The sequence below is a fragment of the Erpetoichthys calabaricus genome, chromosome 13, assembly GCF_900747795.2.
Source record: "Erpetoichthys calabaricus chromosome 13, fErpCal1.3, whole genome shotgun sequence".
Lineage (NCBI taxonomy): Eukaryota > Metazoa > Chordata > Cladistia > Polypteriformes > Polypteridae > Erpetoichthys > Erpetoichthys calabaricus.
The window spans coordinates 13,596,316-13,618,102 of NC_041406.2; the positions used below are offsets into that span (position 1 = coordinate 13,596,316).

General features: G+C 37.6%; 1 protein-coding gene across 1 annotated transcript in view; it reads right to left on the bottom strand.

The window, feature by feature from the left end:
- tent4a (terminal nucleotidyltransferase 4A) overlaps positions 1-21,787 on the bottom strand; it is an 88,059-nt gene that overhangs the window by 19,703 nt on the left and 46,569 nt on the right. The window contains exons 4-7 of the mRNA XM_028817968.2: positions 13,833-13,953; positions 10,703-10,810; positions 9,860-9,988; positions 8,264-8,477 (exon numbers count right to left, since the gene is read on the bottom strand). Coding sequence (XP_028673801.1) covers positions 8,264-8,477; positions 9,860-9,988; positions 10,703-10,810; positions 13,833-13,953 — 572 coding nt within the window. The remainder of the gene's footprint in view (positions 1-8,263; positions 8,478-9,859; positions 9,989-10,702; positions 10,811-13,832; positions 13,954-21,787) is intronic.

A 21,787-nucleotide genomic window follows, 5' to 3' on the forward strand; every position in this document is an offset into this window, starting at 1 on the left:
CAGGTTTATTTGGGATTGGGATTGGAATAATTGTGGTGGGGGAAGTCCCCTGTGAAGCTCATGATTGACGATATAGGGGGTAGGTAGGGGGAGCTCCTGTGAACCATCAAGAGGCAAAAGGAAACGATGCACGATCAACAATGTGGGGGTGGATGGGCTTTACATCATGAAGCACAGAGTCCCACTAAGCAACAAAACACAGCTGATGAGCTTTGTCTCCAGTGAAGCGACACAATATCATGTGTGTTCAAAAGTACTGTGAGGCACTGTTAAAATTGCAGATGACTTGTGCCTTAACACTAGAATTACCAGAGTCTACGAAAACACTCGTAGATCCGGCCCACCTTAAAACCGTTCTCAGTTCTCTTGTCTTCTAAATGTGCCGATTAACACGAGCAGCCGGCTATTCCATCCCCCACCGCCACAGAACGTTCACTAAGTTTTCCCAGCTCATGCCTTGTTTTATTATCTGGGAGTGACTGCACTGCTGGAGTTTTAGAATGGAAATAATAGGTCGCTATTTGGAACACATGCAGTTCATGTGTGTATCGTTTCTATAGTAATCTGTGTAAACACAGTTTTAAAACAGAAACGTTTTTCATATTTTACTAGTAAATGACAAAATGTAGGCATAAACTATATAATGTATGAAGCCTGAAGTCCAAAGATCAAATAAACACTTTCACAAAAGGTTCAAGGATGAAACAACATCTTCCGTGGCGTAGTGGTAAGATTTGCTGACTTGTAATCAAGGGTCCCCAGTTCGATTCCTACTCACTCCTATGTTAATATTATACAGTACACACATACATTTGGTTTGCGTCTGTAACACACGGTGTGCATTTATAGGACTTGTAAAAGTTACCTTTTTTTTTTTTTTTACTTTTATTCTCTCTAAATTACGACCACGATACATACTACCGCCCTCCCCCCCCACCCAGGGATCTGACGCTGTTATTTTTTAATTGAAACGGAATAACTGGAGATGTGAGTGGTGTTTTGAAACAATGGAACTGGACATTCTCTTATCTGGAGGATATAAAAGCTGACACACAAATGCTGGCGAATCTGCCTTCTTCGTATCTCACCGTCACTTGATTTTTTTTTATTCAGTTTTATTGACTGTTCCTGCTCATGCTGAATTAGTGTGCACTTTATGGTGTATGATGTCAAAAAAAAAAACAAACACAGACGTAGGTATATATGATATTTGGAATTATTCGTTTTATGGCCTGTATAGTACATTTCGGTGGCACGGATGCAACATTATTCATATTCATTCGCATAACATCTTGCGGTTTGTAATCAGTGACTGCATGTTTTTTTCCCGATCTTGCCAGTTCCCACATGTTGCTGTATGCTGTTTCTTTTGTACTCCAGGACATGCAGGGGACAGAATAGTACAGAGCAGTAACTTCAGCGCTATATGCAATCATCAGATTCAAATGTTAACAGTTCACACACATGTAAGGGATAGTCTTTCTTACATTTACAACGTGTGTACTTGTTACAATGTACACGCTTCTCTCTATACTGTGGTTCCTATTACACACCTGAAAGAAAGAGACAATATATGTGAAAACGTCATCGCACTAATGCAATATTATTTAAAAACGAACAGCGTCAGATCGGGTGTGGATTTATGTTGGCGCTATTACTGAAAGAAAAAAAAGATGAACATGTGTGTTGATACTGCAGCACTGAATAAGCTCACGCGCTGTAACATCAGCCCCCCACCTCCCCCTGATCTGACTCTAAGTAACAGCGCAAGTACAGACGCAAACCAAGTGCATGTGTGTACTGTATAATATTAACAAAAAGAGCAGCTTACTACTGAAAACGGCAAATATAGGAGTGAGTGGGGATCGAACCGGTGACTCTTGATCACACTTGGTTTGCGTCTGTACTTGCGCTGTTTTCAGATGGGGGGCGGGGTGCTGATGTTACAGTGCGTGAGCTTATTCAGTGCTGCATGATCAACGCACATGTTGATCTTTTTTTCTTTCAGTAATAGCGCCAACATAAATCCACACCCGATCTGACGCTGTTCGTTTTCAAATAATATTGCATTAGTGCGATGACGTTTTCACATATATTGTCTCTTTCTTTCAGGTGTGTAATAGGAACCACAGCATAGAGAGAAGCGTGTACATTGTAACAGGTACACACTTTGTAAATGTAGGAAAGACTATCCTTGCGTGTGTGTGAACTGTTAACATTTGAATCTGATGATTGCATATAGCGCTGAAGTTTCTGCTCTTTACTATGCTTTCCTCTGCATGTCCTGGAGTACAAAAGAAAGAGCATACAGCAACATGTGGGAACTGGCAAGATTGGGGAAAAAAAACACGCAGTCACTGATTACAAACCGCAAGATGTTATGCGAATGAATATGAATAATATAAATAATGTTACATCCGTGCCACAAAGTTTTCCGAAATGTACTATACAGGTCATAAAACGAATAATTCCAAATATCATATATACCTACGTCTGTGTTTTTTTTTTTGACATCATACACCATAAGGTGCACACTAATTCAGCATGAGCAGGAACACTCAATAAAACTGAATAAAAAAAAATCAAGTGACGGTGAGATACGAAGAAGGCAGATTCGCCAGCGTTTGTGTGTCAGCTTTTATATCCTCCAGATAAGAGAATGTCCAGTTCCATTGTTTCAAAACACCACTCACATCTCCAGTTATTCCGTTTCAAATAAAAAATAACAGCGTCAGATCCCTGGGTGGGGGGGAGGGCGGTAGTATGTATCGTGGTCGTGATTTAGACCAAATGTATGTGTGTACTGTATAATATTAACAAAAAGAGGCGCTCACTACTGAAAACGGCAAATATAGGAGTGAGTGGGGATCTAACCGGGGACCCTTGATTACAAGTCAGCAAATCATACCGCTACGACACGGAAGATGTTGTTTCATCCTTGAACCTTTTGTGAAAGTGTTTACTTGATCTTTAGACTTCAGGCTTCATACATTATATAGTTTATGCCTACATTTTGTCATTTACTAGTAAAATATGAAAAACGTTTCTGTTTTAAAACTGTGTTTACACAGATTACTATCGAAACGGAACACACATGAACTGCATGTGTTCCAAATAGCGACCTATTATTTCCATTCTAAAACTCCAGCAGTGCAGTCACTCCCAGATAATGAAACAAGGCATGAGCTGGGAAAACTTAGTGAACATTCTGTGGCGGTGGGGGATGGAATAGCCGGCTGCTAGCTGCTCGTGTTAATCGGCACATTTAGAAGACAAAAGAGAGTTGAGAACGGTTTTAAGGTGGGCCGGATCTACGAGTTTTTTCGTAGAGTCTGGTAATTCTAGTGTTAATGGAATTTCAATGCTTACGGTTAACAAAAGCAGCTTCATTCTCTGTAGGTGCTCTTAATGTAATATGAGTTAGTAAATTGCTCCAATTATTTTAGGAAAACTAGGCATTGCTGCAAATTGCCTTTTAATGTTGGCAAAAAACACGTTATGTTTTATGCATGCACATCCACCACACCATACAAAAACTGGAAATAGCGACTCATTAGTCAATGTACACAATGTTGTATAAAGTAGGTTGGCTGAGATTTCTTGAACTGTTACCCAGTTCCCTAAGAAGTGACAACAGGTTGTTAATATAAACTGATGAAAAACCAAAGAAGTCCTTCAGTGCAAATACGCAGCATTACAGGTGCATCTCAATAAATTAGAATATCATCGAAAAGTTAATTTATTTCAGTAATTCAATTCAAAAAGTGAAACTTCTATAGATTCATTACACACAGAGTGATATATTTCAGACGTTTATTTCATTTCATTTTGCTGCTTATGGCTTATAGGTAATTTAAACTCAAAATTCAGTATCTTGGAAAATTAGAATATTAGACCAATAAAAAAATTATTTTTAAATACAGAAATGTTGGGCTACTGAAAGGTATGCCCATGTATGCACTCAATACTTTTGCATGGATTACTGTATCAATGTGGCATGGCATGGAGGCGATAAGCCTGTTGAGGTGTTATGGAAGACCAGGATGCTTTGATAACGGCTTTCAGCTCATCTGCAATTGTTGGCTCTGGTGTCTCTCATCTTCCTCTTGTTAGATTCTCTATGTGGTTTAGGTCAAGCAAGTTAGCTGGCCAATCAAGCACAGTGATACCATGGGCATTAAACCAGGTATTAGTATTTTTGGCAGTGTGGGCAGGTACCAAGTCCTGCTGGAAAATGAAATCAGTATCACCATAAAGCTCGTCAACAGAGGGAAGCATGAAGTGCTCTAAAGTTTCCTGGTATGACTGGTAAGACAAATCATCACTGACTGGAAACTTCACACTGGACCTCAAGAAACTTGGTTTCTGTGCCTGTCCACTCTTCCTCCAGACTCTGGGACCTTCATTATCATAATGAAATGCAAAATTTACTTTTATCTGAAAAGAAGACTTTGGACCACTGAGCAACAGTCCAGCCCGTTTCCTCCTTATCCCAGGTAAGACGCTTCTGACGTTGTCTCTGGTTCAGGAGTGGATACGTCTGTGTGTGGTTGATCTTGAAGCACGGACTCCAGCCGTAGTCCACTTCTTGTGAATATCCCTCCAAATTCTTGAATGGGCTGTGCTTCATAATCCTCTCAAGGCTGCAGTTATCCCTGTTGCTTGTGACAGCAGAAAAAGGTGCACATTTTTTTCTTCCACTCAACTTTTCATTAATATGCTTAGATACAGCACTCTGAACAAGCAGCATCTTTAGCAATGACCTTTTGTGGCTTACCCTCCATGTAGAGAGAGGGTCTTCTGGACAACTGTTAAGTCAGCAGTCTTCCCCATGATTGTATGGCCTACTGAACCAGACTGAGTGACCATTTAAAGGCTCAGGACACCTTTGCAGGTTTTTTGGGCTATTAGCATTGAGTGGGACACCATCAGTGTACAATATTGACCTTTTTCATAATATTCTAATTTTCTAAGATATTGAATTTTGGGTTTTCATTAGCTATAAGCCATAATCAGCAAAATGAAAAGAAATAAACGTCTGAAATATAGATTCATTACACATAGAATGATATCTAATATATGAGTTTCACTTTTTGAATTGCATTACTGAAATAAATGAACTTTTCGATGATATTCTAATTTATTGAGCTGCACCTGTAGTCTTCTTAGAAGAGAACTAACACTCTATACATTATATTCATCACTTTTAAGGTTTAATTTTTTTGTCACATCAACACACATTAAAATGATGCCTCGGCGATATGAAGTATTATATGTGCAAGTTGTCATTTAGCTGGTTTGTCTGCATTTCACTACTTGATAAAGGGTGTCCCTTTATATCATACTAGCAAAATACCCGCGCTTCGCAGCGGAGAAGTAGTGTGTTAAAGAGGTTATGAAAAAGTAAAGGAAACATTTAAAAAATAACGTAACATGATTGTCAATGTAATTGTGTTGTCATTGTTATGAGTGTTGCTGTCATATATATATACATATACACATATACACACACATATACACACATATACAGATATATTATATATACATATACACATATATTTTTTATATATATATATATATATATATATATATATATATATATATATATATATACATATACACATACATACATACATACATATACACACATAGATGCACTTACAATAACATAGAAATCAATATAAACAACATTAACATCATTATCATATGAGAATATGAGGTAATATATAAGAAGCACATTTCATATAAATATAAATTATTAAACAGTAAAATCTTCTTCTATAATTTGCTACCGTGGCTTTTCGTTGGTCTGTCCAGGATTTTAAATGACATGTAGCTTGCAAACCGTTTCACGTATTGACTTGAAATCTGGTACACATATAATACGTCACGTCTGCTATCCGCTTTATGGGTGATGAATGTATTACTCTTTTTATGTTTATTTTAGAATCAACTCCTATCTGCGCACACCAGGGCGGCCGTGGGCAGATGCGTATGGTGTATTCACTCCATGTTATCGTGCATTGCGCTGTCACTGGTATTTTGATAAAAGAATTTGAACAATATATAAGAAGTGTATAAATTATTAAACAGTAAAACATTAACATTTAAGAAGTAAAGTTACATTGAGTACTACTGCAGTGCCTTCGGGTATACCTCATTTTTTCTTTGCCCATTACATGCTTAAATGTATACATTTTTTGGTGTACCTACCCGAGAACACGCGACATATAACCGACCGTGGGAGAAGCATGGATTTTAAACACGCGTTGAGTTCATCTGCTGGTCTCCCTCGTGGAATAACTGGTAATGTTTGACTAAAATGTACAGCGAGTAAAACGACATTACCTCCTTTTTTTTTTTTTACGATCTCTGAGATCTTGCTTTTTTCGGTTCAAGGCTTCATAAGCTCTTTTATGTTCCATGGTGTACTTAATAAGTACTAATTATCCCAAACCATCATCTTTGAATGTTGCAAGACTTTCGCCTTGTATGTAGATTGGGGTAATTACATTCATTGCATTCCTAGTCTGAATCACAATCTGATTGTATGGGTGGTTACCTGGCACTGTAGGGTTGCCACCCGTCCTTTAAAATACGGAATCGTGCCGCGTTTGAGAATGAAATTGCGCGTCCCGTTTTGAATCAATACTGGACGGGATTTATCCCGTATTTTATAAAAAATTTTTTTTCAAGCAGCGTCTCATGCAAATCATCCCACACGCATTTTATGAAGATGCCTCCTTTCCTAGTTTTGATTGGGTAATACTTGATGTCATCGTTAGTTTGATTGGTGTTTTTAACTGTCCAGTGAGGAGGGCGTGTCTTTTAAGTACAGTCTGCAAAGTGTTGGCACTGAGATGTGGCGTCAGCGCCATAGTTGAAGCCCCTAACGTTGCGGTCAGCAAGTCGGCTAACATCCGCCATGTGCCGTCTTTCAGTTGCGAGAAGCAGATCATAGAATGGTTGAAACTGTTGCCCCTAACGTTGCGCCACGGAGTGTGGTTCGTTTATACCTCGTGTCTTCTCATTAAACTTTTATCTCGCGAATATGTTATTGCAATCCGCAGCGGGAGCGTTTCTATAAACTTAATTTAAAGTTACGTTTTACACCGTGCTTTGTTTCCCTTATGAACATGCTTGTATGCTTAACTCGCTCCGTTCTCAATTGTTTAATTAATTTTTTGCTCTTCACTGTTTGCGGCTGTTCCTCCATTTCCCCCTACTTCGTTCTTTTATCTCGCGAATATGTTATTGCAATCCTTAACGGGAGCGTTTCAATAAACTGATTGAAAATAGTTTTGCATTTACCTTTTTAGTAAAAGGCGAGCTTTTAAGCCTGAGAAATCACCCTGTAAATGCACACGTTTAATTGGACATGTGTTAATATGTATGGTTACACAGTATTAAAAGACAGTGAACAACGTCACTTACCTTTGTTCCCGCGTTTGATAAAAGGTGAGCTTTTAAGCCTGAGAAATCACCCCGTAAATGCACACGTTTAATTGCACATGTGTTAATATGTATGCTTACACAGTATTAAAAGACAGTCAAAAATTAACGTCATTTACCTTCGTTCCCGCGTGTGACTCGTGCTGTAAATGTCTTCCTTGTTTTTAGTTCACGTGATTACGTAGGAGGCGTGATGACGCGATACGTGACTCCGCCTCCTCCATTACAGTGTATGGACAAAAAATATGTTCCAGTTATGACCATTACCCTTTGAATTTCGAAATGAAACCTGCCTAACTTTTGTAAGTAAGCTGTAAGGAATGAGCCTGCCAAATTTCAGCCTTCCACCTACACGGGAAGTTGGAGAATTAGTGATGAGTGAGTCAGTCAGTCAGTGAGTCAGTGAGTCAGTCAGTCAGTCAGTCAGTCAGTGAGGGCTTTGCCTTTTATTATTATAGATATAGATGATAACATCCAAAAATTCAAAGCTCTACAAAATCTGAACCCAGATATTTTTGGATTAGAGATACTGAATCTGCATTGAAAAGTCATAAAAAAATGTAATACTCCTGAAAGTATTAAGGAGTCACTAATGCAGTTTAAAATGGAAAATGGGACTAAAATTAGATAAGCTGTTATAAGAATTATGCAAAACTACAGCTTACTTGCAGCAAATTTAATTTTAGCTTATAACTAGTGTAGCTAAAAAAAAGATGTACAATATCCCAATATGTTTAAAAATAATAATGAAGTTAAAATTTGCCAAAACAATTTAAAGAGTATAATAACAGTTTGATATAATTAGAGTTACCTGGTAAGAGGGGGTCTTCAATACATAACATAGATGGTCTGTACCCATTCGTCATGGCTTTCATAATTTCCTCTTTGGCAACATATGCACCTCCATTTTTAATACGAATGCCAGTTTTTAAATAGTTAAAATGCCTCCCGTACAGCTCAAAAAATTCAATCAAGAGAATGCCAAGATTTACATTGGGATTTTTGGCATCTATTCTTGGATGTAACTGCAAGAAAAAAAAAAAAAGATTATAAAAAAATAAATAAAAAACACCCTTTTACAAATATCAGACAAAGTTTGAACACCTTTGTAAGAATAAAGAAGTAGCCACACATGTTTCATTAAAATATTAATATGGTACAGTGCTACAATCAGCTAATCATCCAAATGCACATTAACAGGCGAGAGTGGCCTTCAATAAATGATTGTGAATTCGAATGCAAGGTGTGATGGACTTGCAGTCTTTCCATGTTTCATTTTTGAACTTTAGAACAACTGTGATGAGAACAGACCAACAAGCCCATCTATCCTATTCATTTAAATTGTCCAAAAAACAAGTAAAGTCCTCCTCTCCACTATACTACTTGGTAATTTATTCCATGTGTCTATGCTCTTGATGATACCTAGAAAAGTTTTACCCCATCTGACCCTTAAGCAAGAATTGAAAATGAGTAAATGCATGGATGAATAAGTACTGTGCTAGTACATTTTACATAATGACCCTCAAACGGCAGACAGTGAAATAACCTTGCACAGCTGGTGAATGGAAGTGTTGACATAGAATATTAGAAATCTATACCACCACCCCGTGAGCTCTAATGTTTTCTACAACTGTGCACTTTGTTAAAAAACGGTATTAATCTTGCTGTGGAAAGCACCCCTCCTTATTGAATGGAACCTGAATTTATCACAAAACTGTAGCAATCGTAAATTACTATGCCTTTTGTGCCTGTATTCATCACTCAACTTACACAAAACACAATTAAAATACCTAAAAGTAAGCCGCACAAGCAGCACTATGGAAAGCAACTCTTTGATGACTGCTATGTCATAGTATGTTTTTTCTTCTGTGAAGGGTGACCAAACAGGGAATGAAACAATGTGAGGAAAAGGATCCAATCAAGGAATGGCCATATCATAAGCATGAATAAACCAGAGTATGATGGGGTTAGAGTTTACAAAACCCTTCATTTTGCTCATCCACACTGAAATGCTGCATCACTTTCAGACGTGTATGGCTCGGAAGAGTGTTTTTAAAAGTGTTTGATTTCAAGGGTTAAAAGCTTTGGGGTAGTGTGGACAAAAGCCAAAGAACTTAGACAAACGTTCGAGTTTTTAAACGAAAATTACGTAATGTAGACGGAGCCTTAGAGTCTTCAGTTAACCTAAAATGCATGAGTGCGGGTAATGTGATGGTAGAGGGAGAAGGTGAAAACTCCACAAAACCGGTGGCTGGGCTGGGTATTGAATCCAGCTTTCTGTGGCTGTCCATTTATAGCACCATATACAGCAAATATAAGTAATTGTTCAATATCAACAATACACTTTGAAAATAAGACTCCTATTTGGGGTAAGTAGATTTTTAAAATGCAAAAACAAGGACAGTACCTGAAGGAAGCTAATAACCATTAAAATGAGGCTGTATGAGCTAATTCCTCCTGTAAAAACTTCATTCAGATCCCTTTGAAGGAGAAACTGCTTCAACACAAATATCAGATAAGGCAGCACAGTATACTTCTGTTGAGAACAAAAGCATAAAAGAAGTAAAACATATTTAAAATCCTTTCAAAAAAGAAAAAAGTGTAAATAAGTGGTCACTTAAACATACAATAATTGAATTACAGCAGAAAAATGTCAACTTTATGAAGAACTTTAGGAAAAATACTTTCTGGGCAACTTTACATACTCTAAAACTTAAGAGTGTGCAAATTTGTGTTTCGTGTTTATGCTCTTATTTTCTGAACGTGTTTATTTAACAATATTTTAGCAAAAAATGCATACATTTTGCATATTGTGAGCATGCAACCGGATAACAGGCATGGGGATTAAGCAAAACAAGCAGCATAAGATTATTTCCCAACCCATGCACGTTTTTTGATATTGTTTGCCATTGTACTGTGTTGCTCACCAAAGATGCCTATTCTAGCAAACATTATCTCTGCTTTCAATGAAAACAGAAGATTAAAAATATTTCTTGCTCATCGCTACAAAACACATATATATGTACAAAAAAATAAAATGCATGTAATTTTTGAGTGGAGTATTCCTTCAACGTCAATACTTGAATACGGACTACATCTAGAAGTCATAAGTCATAAGAGTTTATTTGTAAGAATGCATACACCGAGATTGTTTTTTGAAAGATTTCTATTTATTAATGGATACCAAATTTCAAATGTAGTATTATAACATTCTGTAGAAAATCAAAAGGAAAAAGAATGAGAAATGTACCTTCATAAAATCTTTTATAAACCGAGCTGCTTTCACACCAGTTTCTACATTGAAGCTGATGTCCACTTTTACTTCTGTCTCTTGGTCAGTGAGTTTAATTATTGGTACCTTAAAAAAAAAAAAAGGGAAACAAATTAACTAAAATGTTATTGCTAGTATACTGAATTACAATTGTTTTTTTAATATATTCATTTGTTCAGCACAATAAGATAAAAAAAATAGTTAATGCTGAAATACTCTAAATGCACTTAAGAGTATAGTTTGACTATGGTTAAAATTCCGGTGACACCAAGCACTAAAACAACACGATGTATGCAACTTTTCCCACTTCTAAGGGAAACACAGCATTTTGATCGTCTTTAAATGATAATTCTCAAACTTTAAACATTTCCTCAATACTGCGTGACCCTTACTAATAGTTTTATCCCCTCAAACCCCCCTTAACAACTCCCTTTCACCTGTCCAGGCTTTGTTATCCCTTTTCCTACCAGTATATCTTATATTTCTGTATCAGTATCTGTGTCTTCTACCCAGTCTTATTTTTATTTTTCAGTATAATATCCATCTACTACTTTATATTAATACATTTATGGTCTTTATAATAACAATTTTTCCTATACAAAACCTAACTTGTATCCAGACAAAATCTCAGACATGGGTGAAATGTATTTCAAGGAACCCTTGGTTTGACCTACTAAAAGTAATTTTAAAACATTGCTTGTTAGGTTAAATTAGTAATTATTTTTCCTTAACACATATTAACAGGTAATGTTTGTCTGATTCCAATATTGACATGTACATATATCAGCCAATCAGGCATTTTCATTACAAGGCTTGACTATACAGTCATGTTTATAGTAAGTACTGTATTTGTGGTTGAAACCCTGATGATTAGCCCTTCTTTAAATAATTAGGGAGGGTCCAAGCTCCTCAAGTCTATGCATTATATTAGGTCTGTCAGAAAACTTATATTTTCATACAACCATTCAAGTTTCGTACCTTTTAACTCATATTTACTACTTCCAGTGTACAGAATTATCAAGAATGAGCAGTACTAAACCGAACGCTAATGTCTAGTGTAATCCACTAAAAGAGTAAAACACAGAGTATGAAGTATCTTATATTCTTATCATGCAAATATTTCATGCCCTGTAACATTACTAAAGGATAAATGAACATTTGTTTAAATATAGAGACAAAAGAAATATTAAAAGTAATAACAGTGCTGTGCAAAAGTATTCCGCCCACTTGAAAATCATTATCATTCTCTAGATTTCATATACACATTTTCCTCCAATAAATATTGTTATTGACAGCCTAAGGCCCTGTCCACACGGACATCTGAACTGAGTGTTTTTCTGTCATCTGTAGCATCAGATTGAACGGCGAGTGTTTTTCTGCTCACTGCAGCGAATCAGACCATCCACAAAGGATTTCCCCACTTGCGTTCGGTTGGGTGGCATCCAAAAAAACCAAAAAAAAAACTGCATGCAGCTTTTTTTTTTTTGACGTCTATTTCTGACAAAATCTCAAGGATCTTGAAGAAAACATCAGTATTGTGTCGTTCATTTAAGGGTTCTTGGGGACCGGATATGTCCATTGATTATGTGTGTGAGTACACGGGTGTGCGCATGTACGCGCACACACATTATTAACAAAATAATAATATAATAATAATGGAGAATTTGAAACAGTTAATAGGTTTGTGCTCATGACGTAACTTTAGCTACTATAGATTATGTGGATGAGTGCATACGTGAGTACTGTTTGTGTGTTGCTTACTTCAAGGTGACAAGTAGCATCTCTTCAGGGCTACCGCTGACTCACACATTGGTTGACTGGTGTGTAATATGGTGTTGTACCAGCTGCAGCAGGCAATCAAAACTCGAAACTGACATCTGACACTATTTGAAGAACTTATGTGGAAATCATTGCATTTCTTCATAGACTACACAAAAGCTTCCTTTCTCCACACGCTGCGCCTTCAGAGGATGAACCCATTTGCAGTTCTGACATTTTCTAAAAATCAGGAAGATTTTTAACACAAGCAGGTCAATGTTCAAGACTAATAAATCCAACTGCTCCATATTTCACGAATCCAATAATGGATGAACCTCAAACCTCACAGGTTAAAAACACTTTGGACTGCCTAATAACTCCCGCCACAGGTAAACACATAAAACTACAATCTGGGCTGCTGGCTGGTGTTTACCAGAGGCAAACGAACGCAAATGCAATGTCACATTAAAGTCGATTAAGCCACTACAAAATGCAACTTAAATGTCTATGTCGCTCAGAGCGCGTTCATTTAACTAAGATTTGAATGCCTGTGTCGACAGAGCCTAAGTGTTCTAACATTTTAATGCCACAGCAAATAATTTGTGAAAAGTATATTTCTAAAAATACTGGTAAAAACCTTCATGTGTAAATATTGAAGCCCTTTAAGCTCCAAAAGTGTTCCCAAACAAGACACATTGGCTTCTCATTCAGACCTCATTGAACATTATACCAGTGAGCAATGTGAGTCTTACATTTTCTGGGTATAAAACTTTATCATTAGCCAGGCTGTGAGCTGACTGAAAAAATGAAGACTAAAGAGCAGACTGTAGGAGAAAGAGACAAAGTAATAGGAAGGAAAACACCAAAGTGCTTGCATGTCCCAGTGTGAACTGTTGGATCCATCAAGTGGAATGGGCATCACAACACCCGGCCACTGTGTAAAGAAAGAGGTTTGTTTAATTCTGAAAATTAACATTGGTAGGCTTTCACTTTTGGTCTTTTGCTGTTAAGATACCCATCCAGCTTTGACTTTAAACTTTAATTCTTCGTTTTTCCACAGCTTAAACCTAGGTTTTAATTAGTGTAATTGGGGCATGTAATTTTGGGTTATAAAATAAACATTAGCATACATCTCCAATTATAACAAACCTGACTGAGCTGAACCAATACAAATAAGTATTAAAACACAGTTTAACAAATCTTCTGAAATTCTAATGTTTGCATTACTTAAATAATATACAACCATCGTTACTTTTTATTAACTGCACATACATTACACACAAAAAAAAAAAGAATACTACAATACATATAACCAAACAAAAAAAGAGAAACTTTAATTACCAAGACCTACCGTAGCTTTGTCAAGTACTTTTATACTATAAGGCTCAGCAACATTGTGTTTCCGTAGTGCTTGCTCCAGTAGCTGCAGAGGAGGTCTCTCCCATTTACCAAAGACCACCAGATCTATATCACTAAAAGAAAGAATGTAAAATGCTTAAAAGGTGGGATTGTATAATCCTTCAGATTTAGTCTGATCAATGTCTACTGTATTTTTTGTAATCATTTACAACATATACAGGTGCATCTCAATAAATTAGAATATCATCCATCCATTTTCCAACCAGCTGAATTCAAACGCAGGGTCACGGGGGTCTGCTGGAGCCAATCCCAGGCAACACAGGGCGCAAGCCAGGAACCAATCCTGGGAAGGGCACCAACCCACCGCAGGACACACACACATCACACCAGGGCCAATTTAGAATCGCCAATCCACCTAACCTATATGTCTTCGGACTGTGGGAGGAAACTGGAGCACCCGGAGAAAACCCATGCAGACACAGAAAGAACATGCAAACTCCACGCAGGGAGGACCCAGGAACCGAAAAAGTGAAACTAATATTATATAAATTCAACACACAAAGTGATATATTTCAAGCGTTTAATTCTTTTGATTTTGCTGATTATGGCTTATAGCTAATGAAAACCCAAAATTTACTATCCCAGAAAATTAGAATATTGTGAAAAAGTTCCAATATTATAGACTCCTGGTATCCCACTCCACTCAGCTAATCGACCCAAAACACCTACAAAGGTGTCCTGAGCCTTTAAATGGTCTCTCAGTAGTCTGGTTCAGTATGCCACACAATAAGACTGCTGACTTGACAGTTGTCCAGAAAACAGGCACTGACACCCTCCATCCACAAGGAGGGGAAGTCACAAAAGGTCATCGCTAAAGAAGCTGGCTGTTCACAGAGTGCTGTACCCAAGTATATAAATGGAATAGATGCCAAAAATCCTAATGTCAATCTTGGCATTCCCTTGATTGAATTTTTGAGCTGTACGGAAGGCATTTTAACTATTTAAAAACTGGCATTCGTATTAAAAATGGAGGTGCATATGTTGCCAAAGAGGAAATTATGAAAACCATGACGAATGGGTACAGACAATCTATGTTATGTATTGAAGACCCCCTCTTATCAGGTAACTAATTATATCAAACTGTTATTATACTCTTTAAATTGTTTTGGCAAATTTTAACTTCATTATTATTTTTAAATGTATTGGGATATTGTGTGTCTTTTTCTAGCTACACTAGTTATAATCTAAAACGAAATTTGCTGCAAGCAAACTGTACAAATTAAAGTAGTTTTGCATGATTCTTATAAACATCTTATCTAATTTTAGTCCCATTTTCCATTATAAACTGCATTAATGACTCCTTAATACTTTCAGGAGTATTATATGTTTTTATGCCTTTTCAATACAGATTCAGTATCTCTAATCCAAAAATATCTGGGTTCAGAAGTATTTCAGATTTTGTAGAGTTTTGAATTTTTGGATGTTAACATCTATATTTGATATAAAGGGGCACCCCTTTATCAAGTAGTGAAATGCAGAAAACCAGCTAAATGACAACTTGCACATATAATACTTCATATCGCCGAGGCATCACTTTAATGCGTTGATGTGACAAAAAAAAAATCAAACCTTAAAAGTGATGAATATTATGTATACACTGTTAGTACTCTTCTAAGAAGACTACAGGTGCATCTCAATAAATTAGAATATCATCGCAAAGTTAATTTATTTCAGTAATGCAATTCAAAAAGTGAAACTCATATAGATTCATTACACACAGAATGATATATTTCAGACGTTTATTTCTTTTCATTTTGCTGATTATGGTTTATAGCTAATGAAAACCCCAAATTCAATATCTCAGAAAATTTGAATATTATGAAAAAGTTCAATATTGTACATTCATGGTGTCCCACTCAATGCTAATTAACCCAAAAAACCTGCAAAGGTGTCCTGAGCCTTTAAATGGTCACTCAGTCTGGTTCAGTAGGCCACACAACCATGGGGAAGACTGCTGACTTGACAGCTGTCCAGAAGACCCTCTCTCTACATGGAGAGTAAGCCACAAAAGATCATTGCTAAAGATGCTGGCTGCTCACAGAGTGCTGTATCCAAGCATATAAATGGAAAATTGAGTGGAAGGAAAAAATGTGGCAGAAAAAGGTGCACAAGCAACAGGGATAACTGTAGAGGACTGTGAAGCACAGCCCAGTCAAGAATTTGGGGGATATTCAATGGGCTACAACTGTTACCTTCCTTGTGTCAAGCCACTCCTGAACCAGAGACCACGTCAGAAGTGTCTTTCCTGGGCTAAGGAGAAAACAGACTGGATTGTTGGTCAGTGGTCCAAAGTCCTCTTTTCAGATGGAACTAAATTTTGCATTTCATTTGGAAATCAAGGTCCCAGAGTCTGGAGGAAGAGTGGAGAGGCACAGAAACCAAGTTACTGGAGGTCCAGTGTGAATTTTCCACACTCATTGATGATTTGGGGAGCTATGTCATCTGCTGGTGTTGCTCCACTATGTTTTATCAAATCCAAAGTCAGCGCAGCCGTCTACCAGGAAATGTTAGAGCACTTCATGCTTCCCTCTGCTGACAAGCTTTATGGAGATGCTGATTTCATTTTCCAACAGGACTTGGCACCTGCCCACATTTCCAAAAGTACCAATACCTGGTTAAATGACCATGGTATCACTGTGCTTGATTGGCCAGCAAACCCGCTTGACCTAAACCCCATAGAGAATCTATGGGGTATTGTCAAGAGGAAGATGAGAGACACCAGACCCAACAATGCAGATGAGCTGAAGGCCGCTATCAAAGCATCCTGGGCTTCCATAACACCTCAGCAGTGCCACAGGCTGATCGCCTCCATGCACTGATACAGTAATTCATGCAAAAGGAGCCCTGACTAAGTATTGAGTGCGTACATAGACATACGTTTCAGTAGGCCAACATTTCTGTATTAAAATTTATTGGCCTTATGTAATATTCTAATTTTCTGAGATACTGAATTTTGAGTTTTCATCACCTGTAAGCTGTAATCGGCAAAATGAAAAGAAATAAATGCTTGAAATATATCACTCTATGTGTAATGAATCTACATAATATAGGAGTTTCACTTTTTGAATTGAATTACTGAAATAAATTAACTTTTTGAATGATATTCTAATTTATTGAGATGCATCTGTACATCCATCAAACCCTTTATATGAAGCTTCTTATCTTAATTTCAGGCAACAGGAAGTCATTGAAGCATCATCAGTGCAAGTTCACAAAAGTGTCTCTTCCTCCATTAAAATGGCAAAAAACACAAATGATGCAACCACTGACCCACTCTGGGCATGTGCAGATCAGCAATAACAGAAAGAGGAATTGTCCTCCTTAATGGAATGAGTATGTCATCAGCCAAGGGATTTATCATAAAACTGTAGCATTCACTTCAGTTCATTTTACACGTGTATGCAGTAATCAAACTGTACACAACGCAATTCCGATGCATACAGGTAAGCAAGCCGCATAGAACGTAACTCCTCTACGATCAGCTTGTTGACATATGGTTTTCGTTCTTGAAGGGTTAGGGGGAAAGAAACATTATAATAAGCAGGGATCCAATCAGGGAAGACTCCCGAAATAAGCACAAACCAATCAGAGCACAACTGAAGTCTGTGTTTTCAAAACTTCATTTTCATCCACCCACACAGCAAGGCTGAGCCTGTGTTTTTAGAAATATATGGCCCAGGAGAACATTTTCAAAAGTCTCTGTTTAATGGGGTTAATAATGCTGGAGTAGTGTTGACAAAAGGCAAAAACAGAGACTAACGTCTGCTTTATTAAAACAAAAATGTAGTAGCGTGGATATAGCCTTAGTTCCAAACAACGAAACAGCTCGGAAATGTTAACCGACCTAACGTGCGTCTTTGAGATGTTGCAGAATTCCAGAGTACCTGAAGATAACTGACATATATAAGAACTAAACATACCAACTACATGCAGATTGTTAATGGCTAGGCATATGAACCTAGTCTAAAAGTTACGAGGCAGCAGTGATTAACCACTGTGCTATCCTGTCTAATACATGTAAATTCAACAAAATGTTTGCAAAGAAAAACACTAATCTACAGCGAGAATATAACATTCAAAATACTAAAAAATATTCAAAGAATGAATTTCTAACATGATCGATAACCCTAGATGCTATTATAAAATGTTGCTAATGATATTAAATATTTTGCACAGAGCACTGAAAAATTAGACATGATAGGTCTGTTTTAAAAAATAATGAAATGAAGCATCGGAATTACAATTAGAAAAATTCAAAAACTGCAAATAATGGTAGTGTGTTAACGGAATACACTGTTAAAACTGGGGGGGGGGGGGGTACTTTTTTCAATAATTGCGTTCAGGTTTATGTTTGAATAAAAATAATTAAATTACTCTTGTGGTTTTCCCTACATTGACTTTGACATGCATTCTTTACTGCACAGCATAATAAATAATTCCTTCATCCCACTGAACACTTTATTGAGAAAGCCAAGAAGATGGTTATGGAAATAATTACATTCATTGTTGTACCTGCTGTAACATGACAAGTTACTTAATACCACTATGATTTGCTATTTAGTACTTATAAAAATAAATAAATAAACTGACAGTAAATTAAAAACAGACAAAACTGTATTCTCTAAGCATGTATTACCCAGGACAGAACAGTTCCTCAGATCATCACCAATATACCAAGATTTCCTCTCCTATGCAACACATTAATTTAAAGGGGTATACAAAATCTACCTGTTCGACATTTGCAGCCATGTTTCCATGTTTCTAGTATTTCTTAAGGTTTTCTGAACTGTTACTGCAGTTTGTTTTGCGTTGAAAAGTTTGAAACAATGGAGGAGTGGTGGCTCTGAGGCTAGGGATCTGCACTGGTAGTCGGAAGATTGCCGGATCAAATCCTGCAAACGTCATAAGTGAATCTACTCTATCGGGCCCTTAAACAAGGCCCTTAGCCTGCAATTACTCCGTTCTGGGTATGACGTTAACCTGCATCCAGCCCTGTAAGCAGACCCTCCAGCCTGCAGGGAAATCTTAGAGGTGGGTGGCAGAATTGGCACTCCAGCCACCATAAAAAACCTCACACTGTTCCATTCCAACTGAACTAGTGTTATGCCTCATGAGGTTTCACCGGTTGCATGGCCGCACTCGGGTCCTAATCTGAGATCTTGAGGTGGTTTGTCATGTTGTGGTACATGTACCTAACCCCTCTCTCTTTCATTAATGTAACATTGTCAAATCTAGCAGAACCGAGCGCAAGGGTGCAAACAACAACATTTCAATTTATTGCATTCTATTCAAATACCAATTTATTTTTGCATCTATTCATAGCATAGTATAGTTCCTTACATGTCTTGTATTGTGTTAATGTAATGTACATGCCACACTGCAGTCCTGGGGAACTTTATTTCACGAAACCGTATGCTGTAACAATGTGTATGGATGGTATCACAATAACGCCAGTTCACTTAATTTAACTATATACTTTAAACCTGTTTAGTTTATCACATTAATAATATGAAATATTAGCAAAGGAAACATTTTATTTTACCCTAAAACATCATTTCACGAATAGACGTGCCTCAAACAGCATGTGTTTCCCAACCATTTTAATTTTATGTCTCCACTATTCAACTTTCAGTTTCCATTGCTTGTAACGCACTCCAAACTTTGCCTGCTCTGCTGGCATCAGTGTCTTTCAGTCAGTAGACAGTGCTTGATCTCTCTCGGTTTAACTGTTTTATACAAGGAAAAACAAAGCTCTTAATTCATTACCTTGCAAATCTCAGATCGTAATACATGTACATGTGCGCAATGTACAACCTCAAATCAGAAAAAGTTGGGACCGTATGGAAAATACAAATTAAAAAAAAACCCCACCATGATTCTTAGATTTACTTTGACTTTTATTTCATTGCAAACAGTATGAACCCAAGATATTTCATGTTTTGTCTGGTCAACTTCATTTCATAGACATCCATTCCTGCATTTCAGGCCTGCAACACATTCCAAAAATAACTGGTCAAATAATTCAAAAATGATGTGATGCCAGCAGGGGATTGTAATAATACTTTGGTATTCATGAAAGGCAGAGTCTCTGAGCAGCAAGGATGGGCAGAGGATCTCCAGTTTGTCAACAAATCTGTGAGAAAATGATTGAAATGTTTAAAAACAATGATCCTCAAAGAAAGATTAGAAGGGATTTGCATTATTTCACCCTCTACAGTGCATAATACCATTAAACGATTCAAGGAATCTGCAGGAATTTCAGTGCGTAAAGGGCAAAGGTACAAGCCTAAGCTGAACAGCCGTAATCTCCGATCCCTCAGCTGGCAGGCACTACATCAAGAAACATCACTCACCAACAGATGATATCACTGCACAGGAAAGGGATTACTTTGGCAAACCTTTGTCAAGCCATGCAATTGGACGTTCCATTCACAAATGCCACTTCAAACTTTTGTGCAATAAAGAAGCACTATACTTCCTTAGAAGGCTGGCGTCCTTCAACATCTGCAATAAGATGCTGCAGATGTTCTATCAAACGGTTGTGGTGAGCCCCTCTTCTACGCGGTGGTGTGCTGGGGAAGCAGCATAAAGAAGAGGGGCACCTCACGCCTGGACAAACTGGTGAGGAAGGCATGCTCTATTGAAGGCACGGAGCTGGACAGTTTGACATCCGTGGCAGAGTGACGGGCGCTGAGCAGACTCCTGTCAATTATGGAGAATCCACTGCATCCACTGAACAGGATCATCTCAAGACAGAGGAGCAGCTTCAGAGACAGACTGCTGTCACCGTCCTGCTCCACTGACAGACTGAGGAGATCATTCCTCCCCCACACTATGCGACTCTTGAATTCCACCCGGGGGGTAAACGTTAACATTATACAAAGTTATTGTCTGTCGGTATACCTGCATTGTTATCACTCTTTAATTTAATATTGTTCTTTATCAGTATGCTGCTGCTGGAGTATGTGAATCTCCCCTTGACATTAATAAAGTATCTATCTATCTAAGTCTTGTGTTAATCATGTCCAGAAGCAGAGTCGACTTCTCTGGGCTTGGAGGTATCTGGGATGGTCCATCACACAGCAGAAACAAATGTGTATTGTGGTCAGACGAATCAGTATTCCAGATCTTTTTTGGAAGAAATGTTGCTGTGTGCTCCGGACCAAACACGAAAAGGACCATCCAGACAGTTATCAGCAACAAGTCCAAAAGCCTGCAGGGTCTCTCATGGTTTGGGGTTGTGGCGGTGCCCTTGGCAAAGGTACTTCTGAGATGGCAGAATTTATTACAGAAAAGTACATTGAGATTTAAGAGCAAGAGCTGCCTTCAAGACAACATCTTTTCCAGGGGTGTCTATACATTTTTCAACAAGACAATGCAAAACCCTGTTCTGCACACATTACAAAAGGCAAGGCTGTAGAAGAAGAGGGTACGGATACTCGACTTGCCTGACTACAGTCCTGATCTGCCCCACCTGAGAATGAGTGGAAAATTTTGAAATGAAAAATGTCACAATTATGACCCCATACTGTTGCACACCTTAAAATGTTTGCAGGGAGAATGGGACAAATTTAACACCCGAAACGCTTCACTGCCTGGTATTCCCGGTGCCAAAACATCTTTTAAGTGTTGTGAGAAGGATTGGTGACATTACAATGTGCTGAATACTTTACCGTCCCTACCATTTTTTGGAATGAGTTGCAGGCCTGAAATGTAGGAATGGACAGATATTAACAAATGTAATGAAACTGAACAGTGCAAACATGAAATATCTTAGGGTCACTTTGACTGCAATGAAATAAAAGTCAAAGTAAATTTAAGAATCACTGCATTTGTTTTTTTTTTTGCATTTTCCACACTGTCCCAACTTTTTCTGCTTTGGGGTAC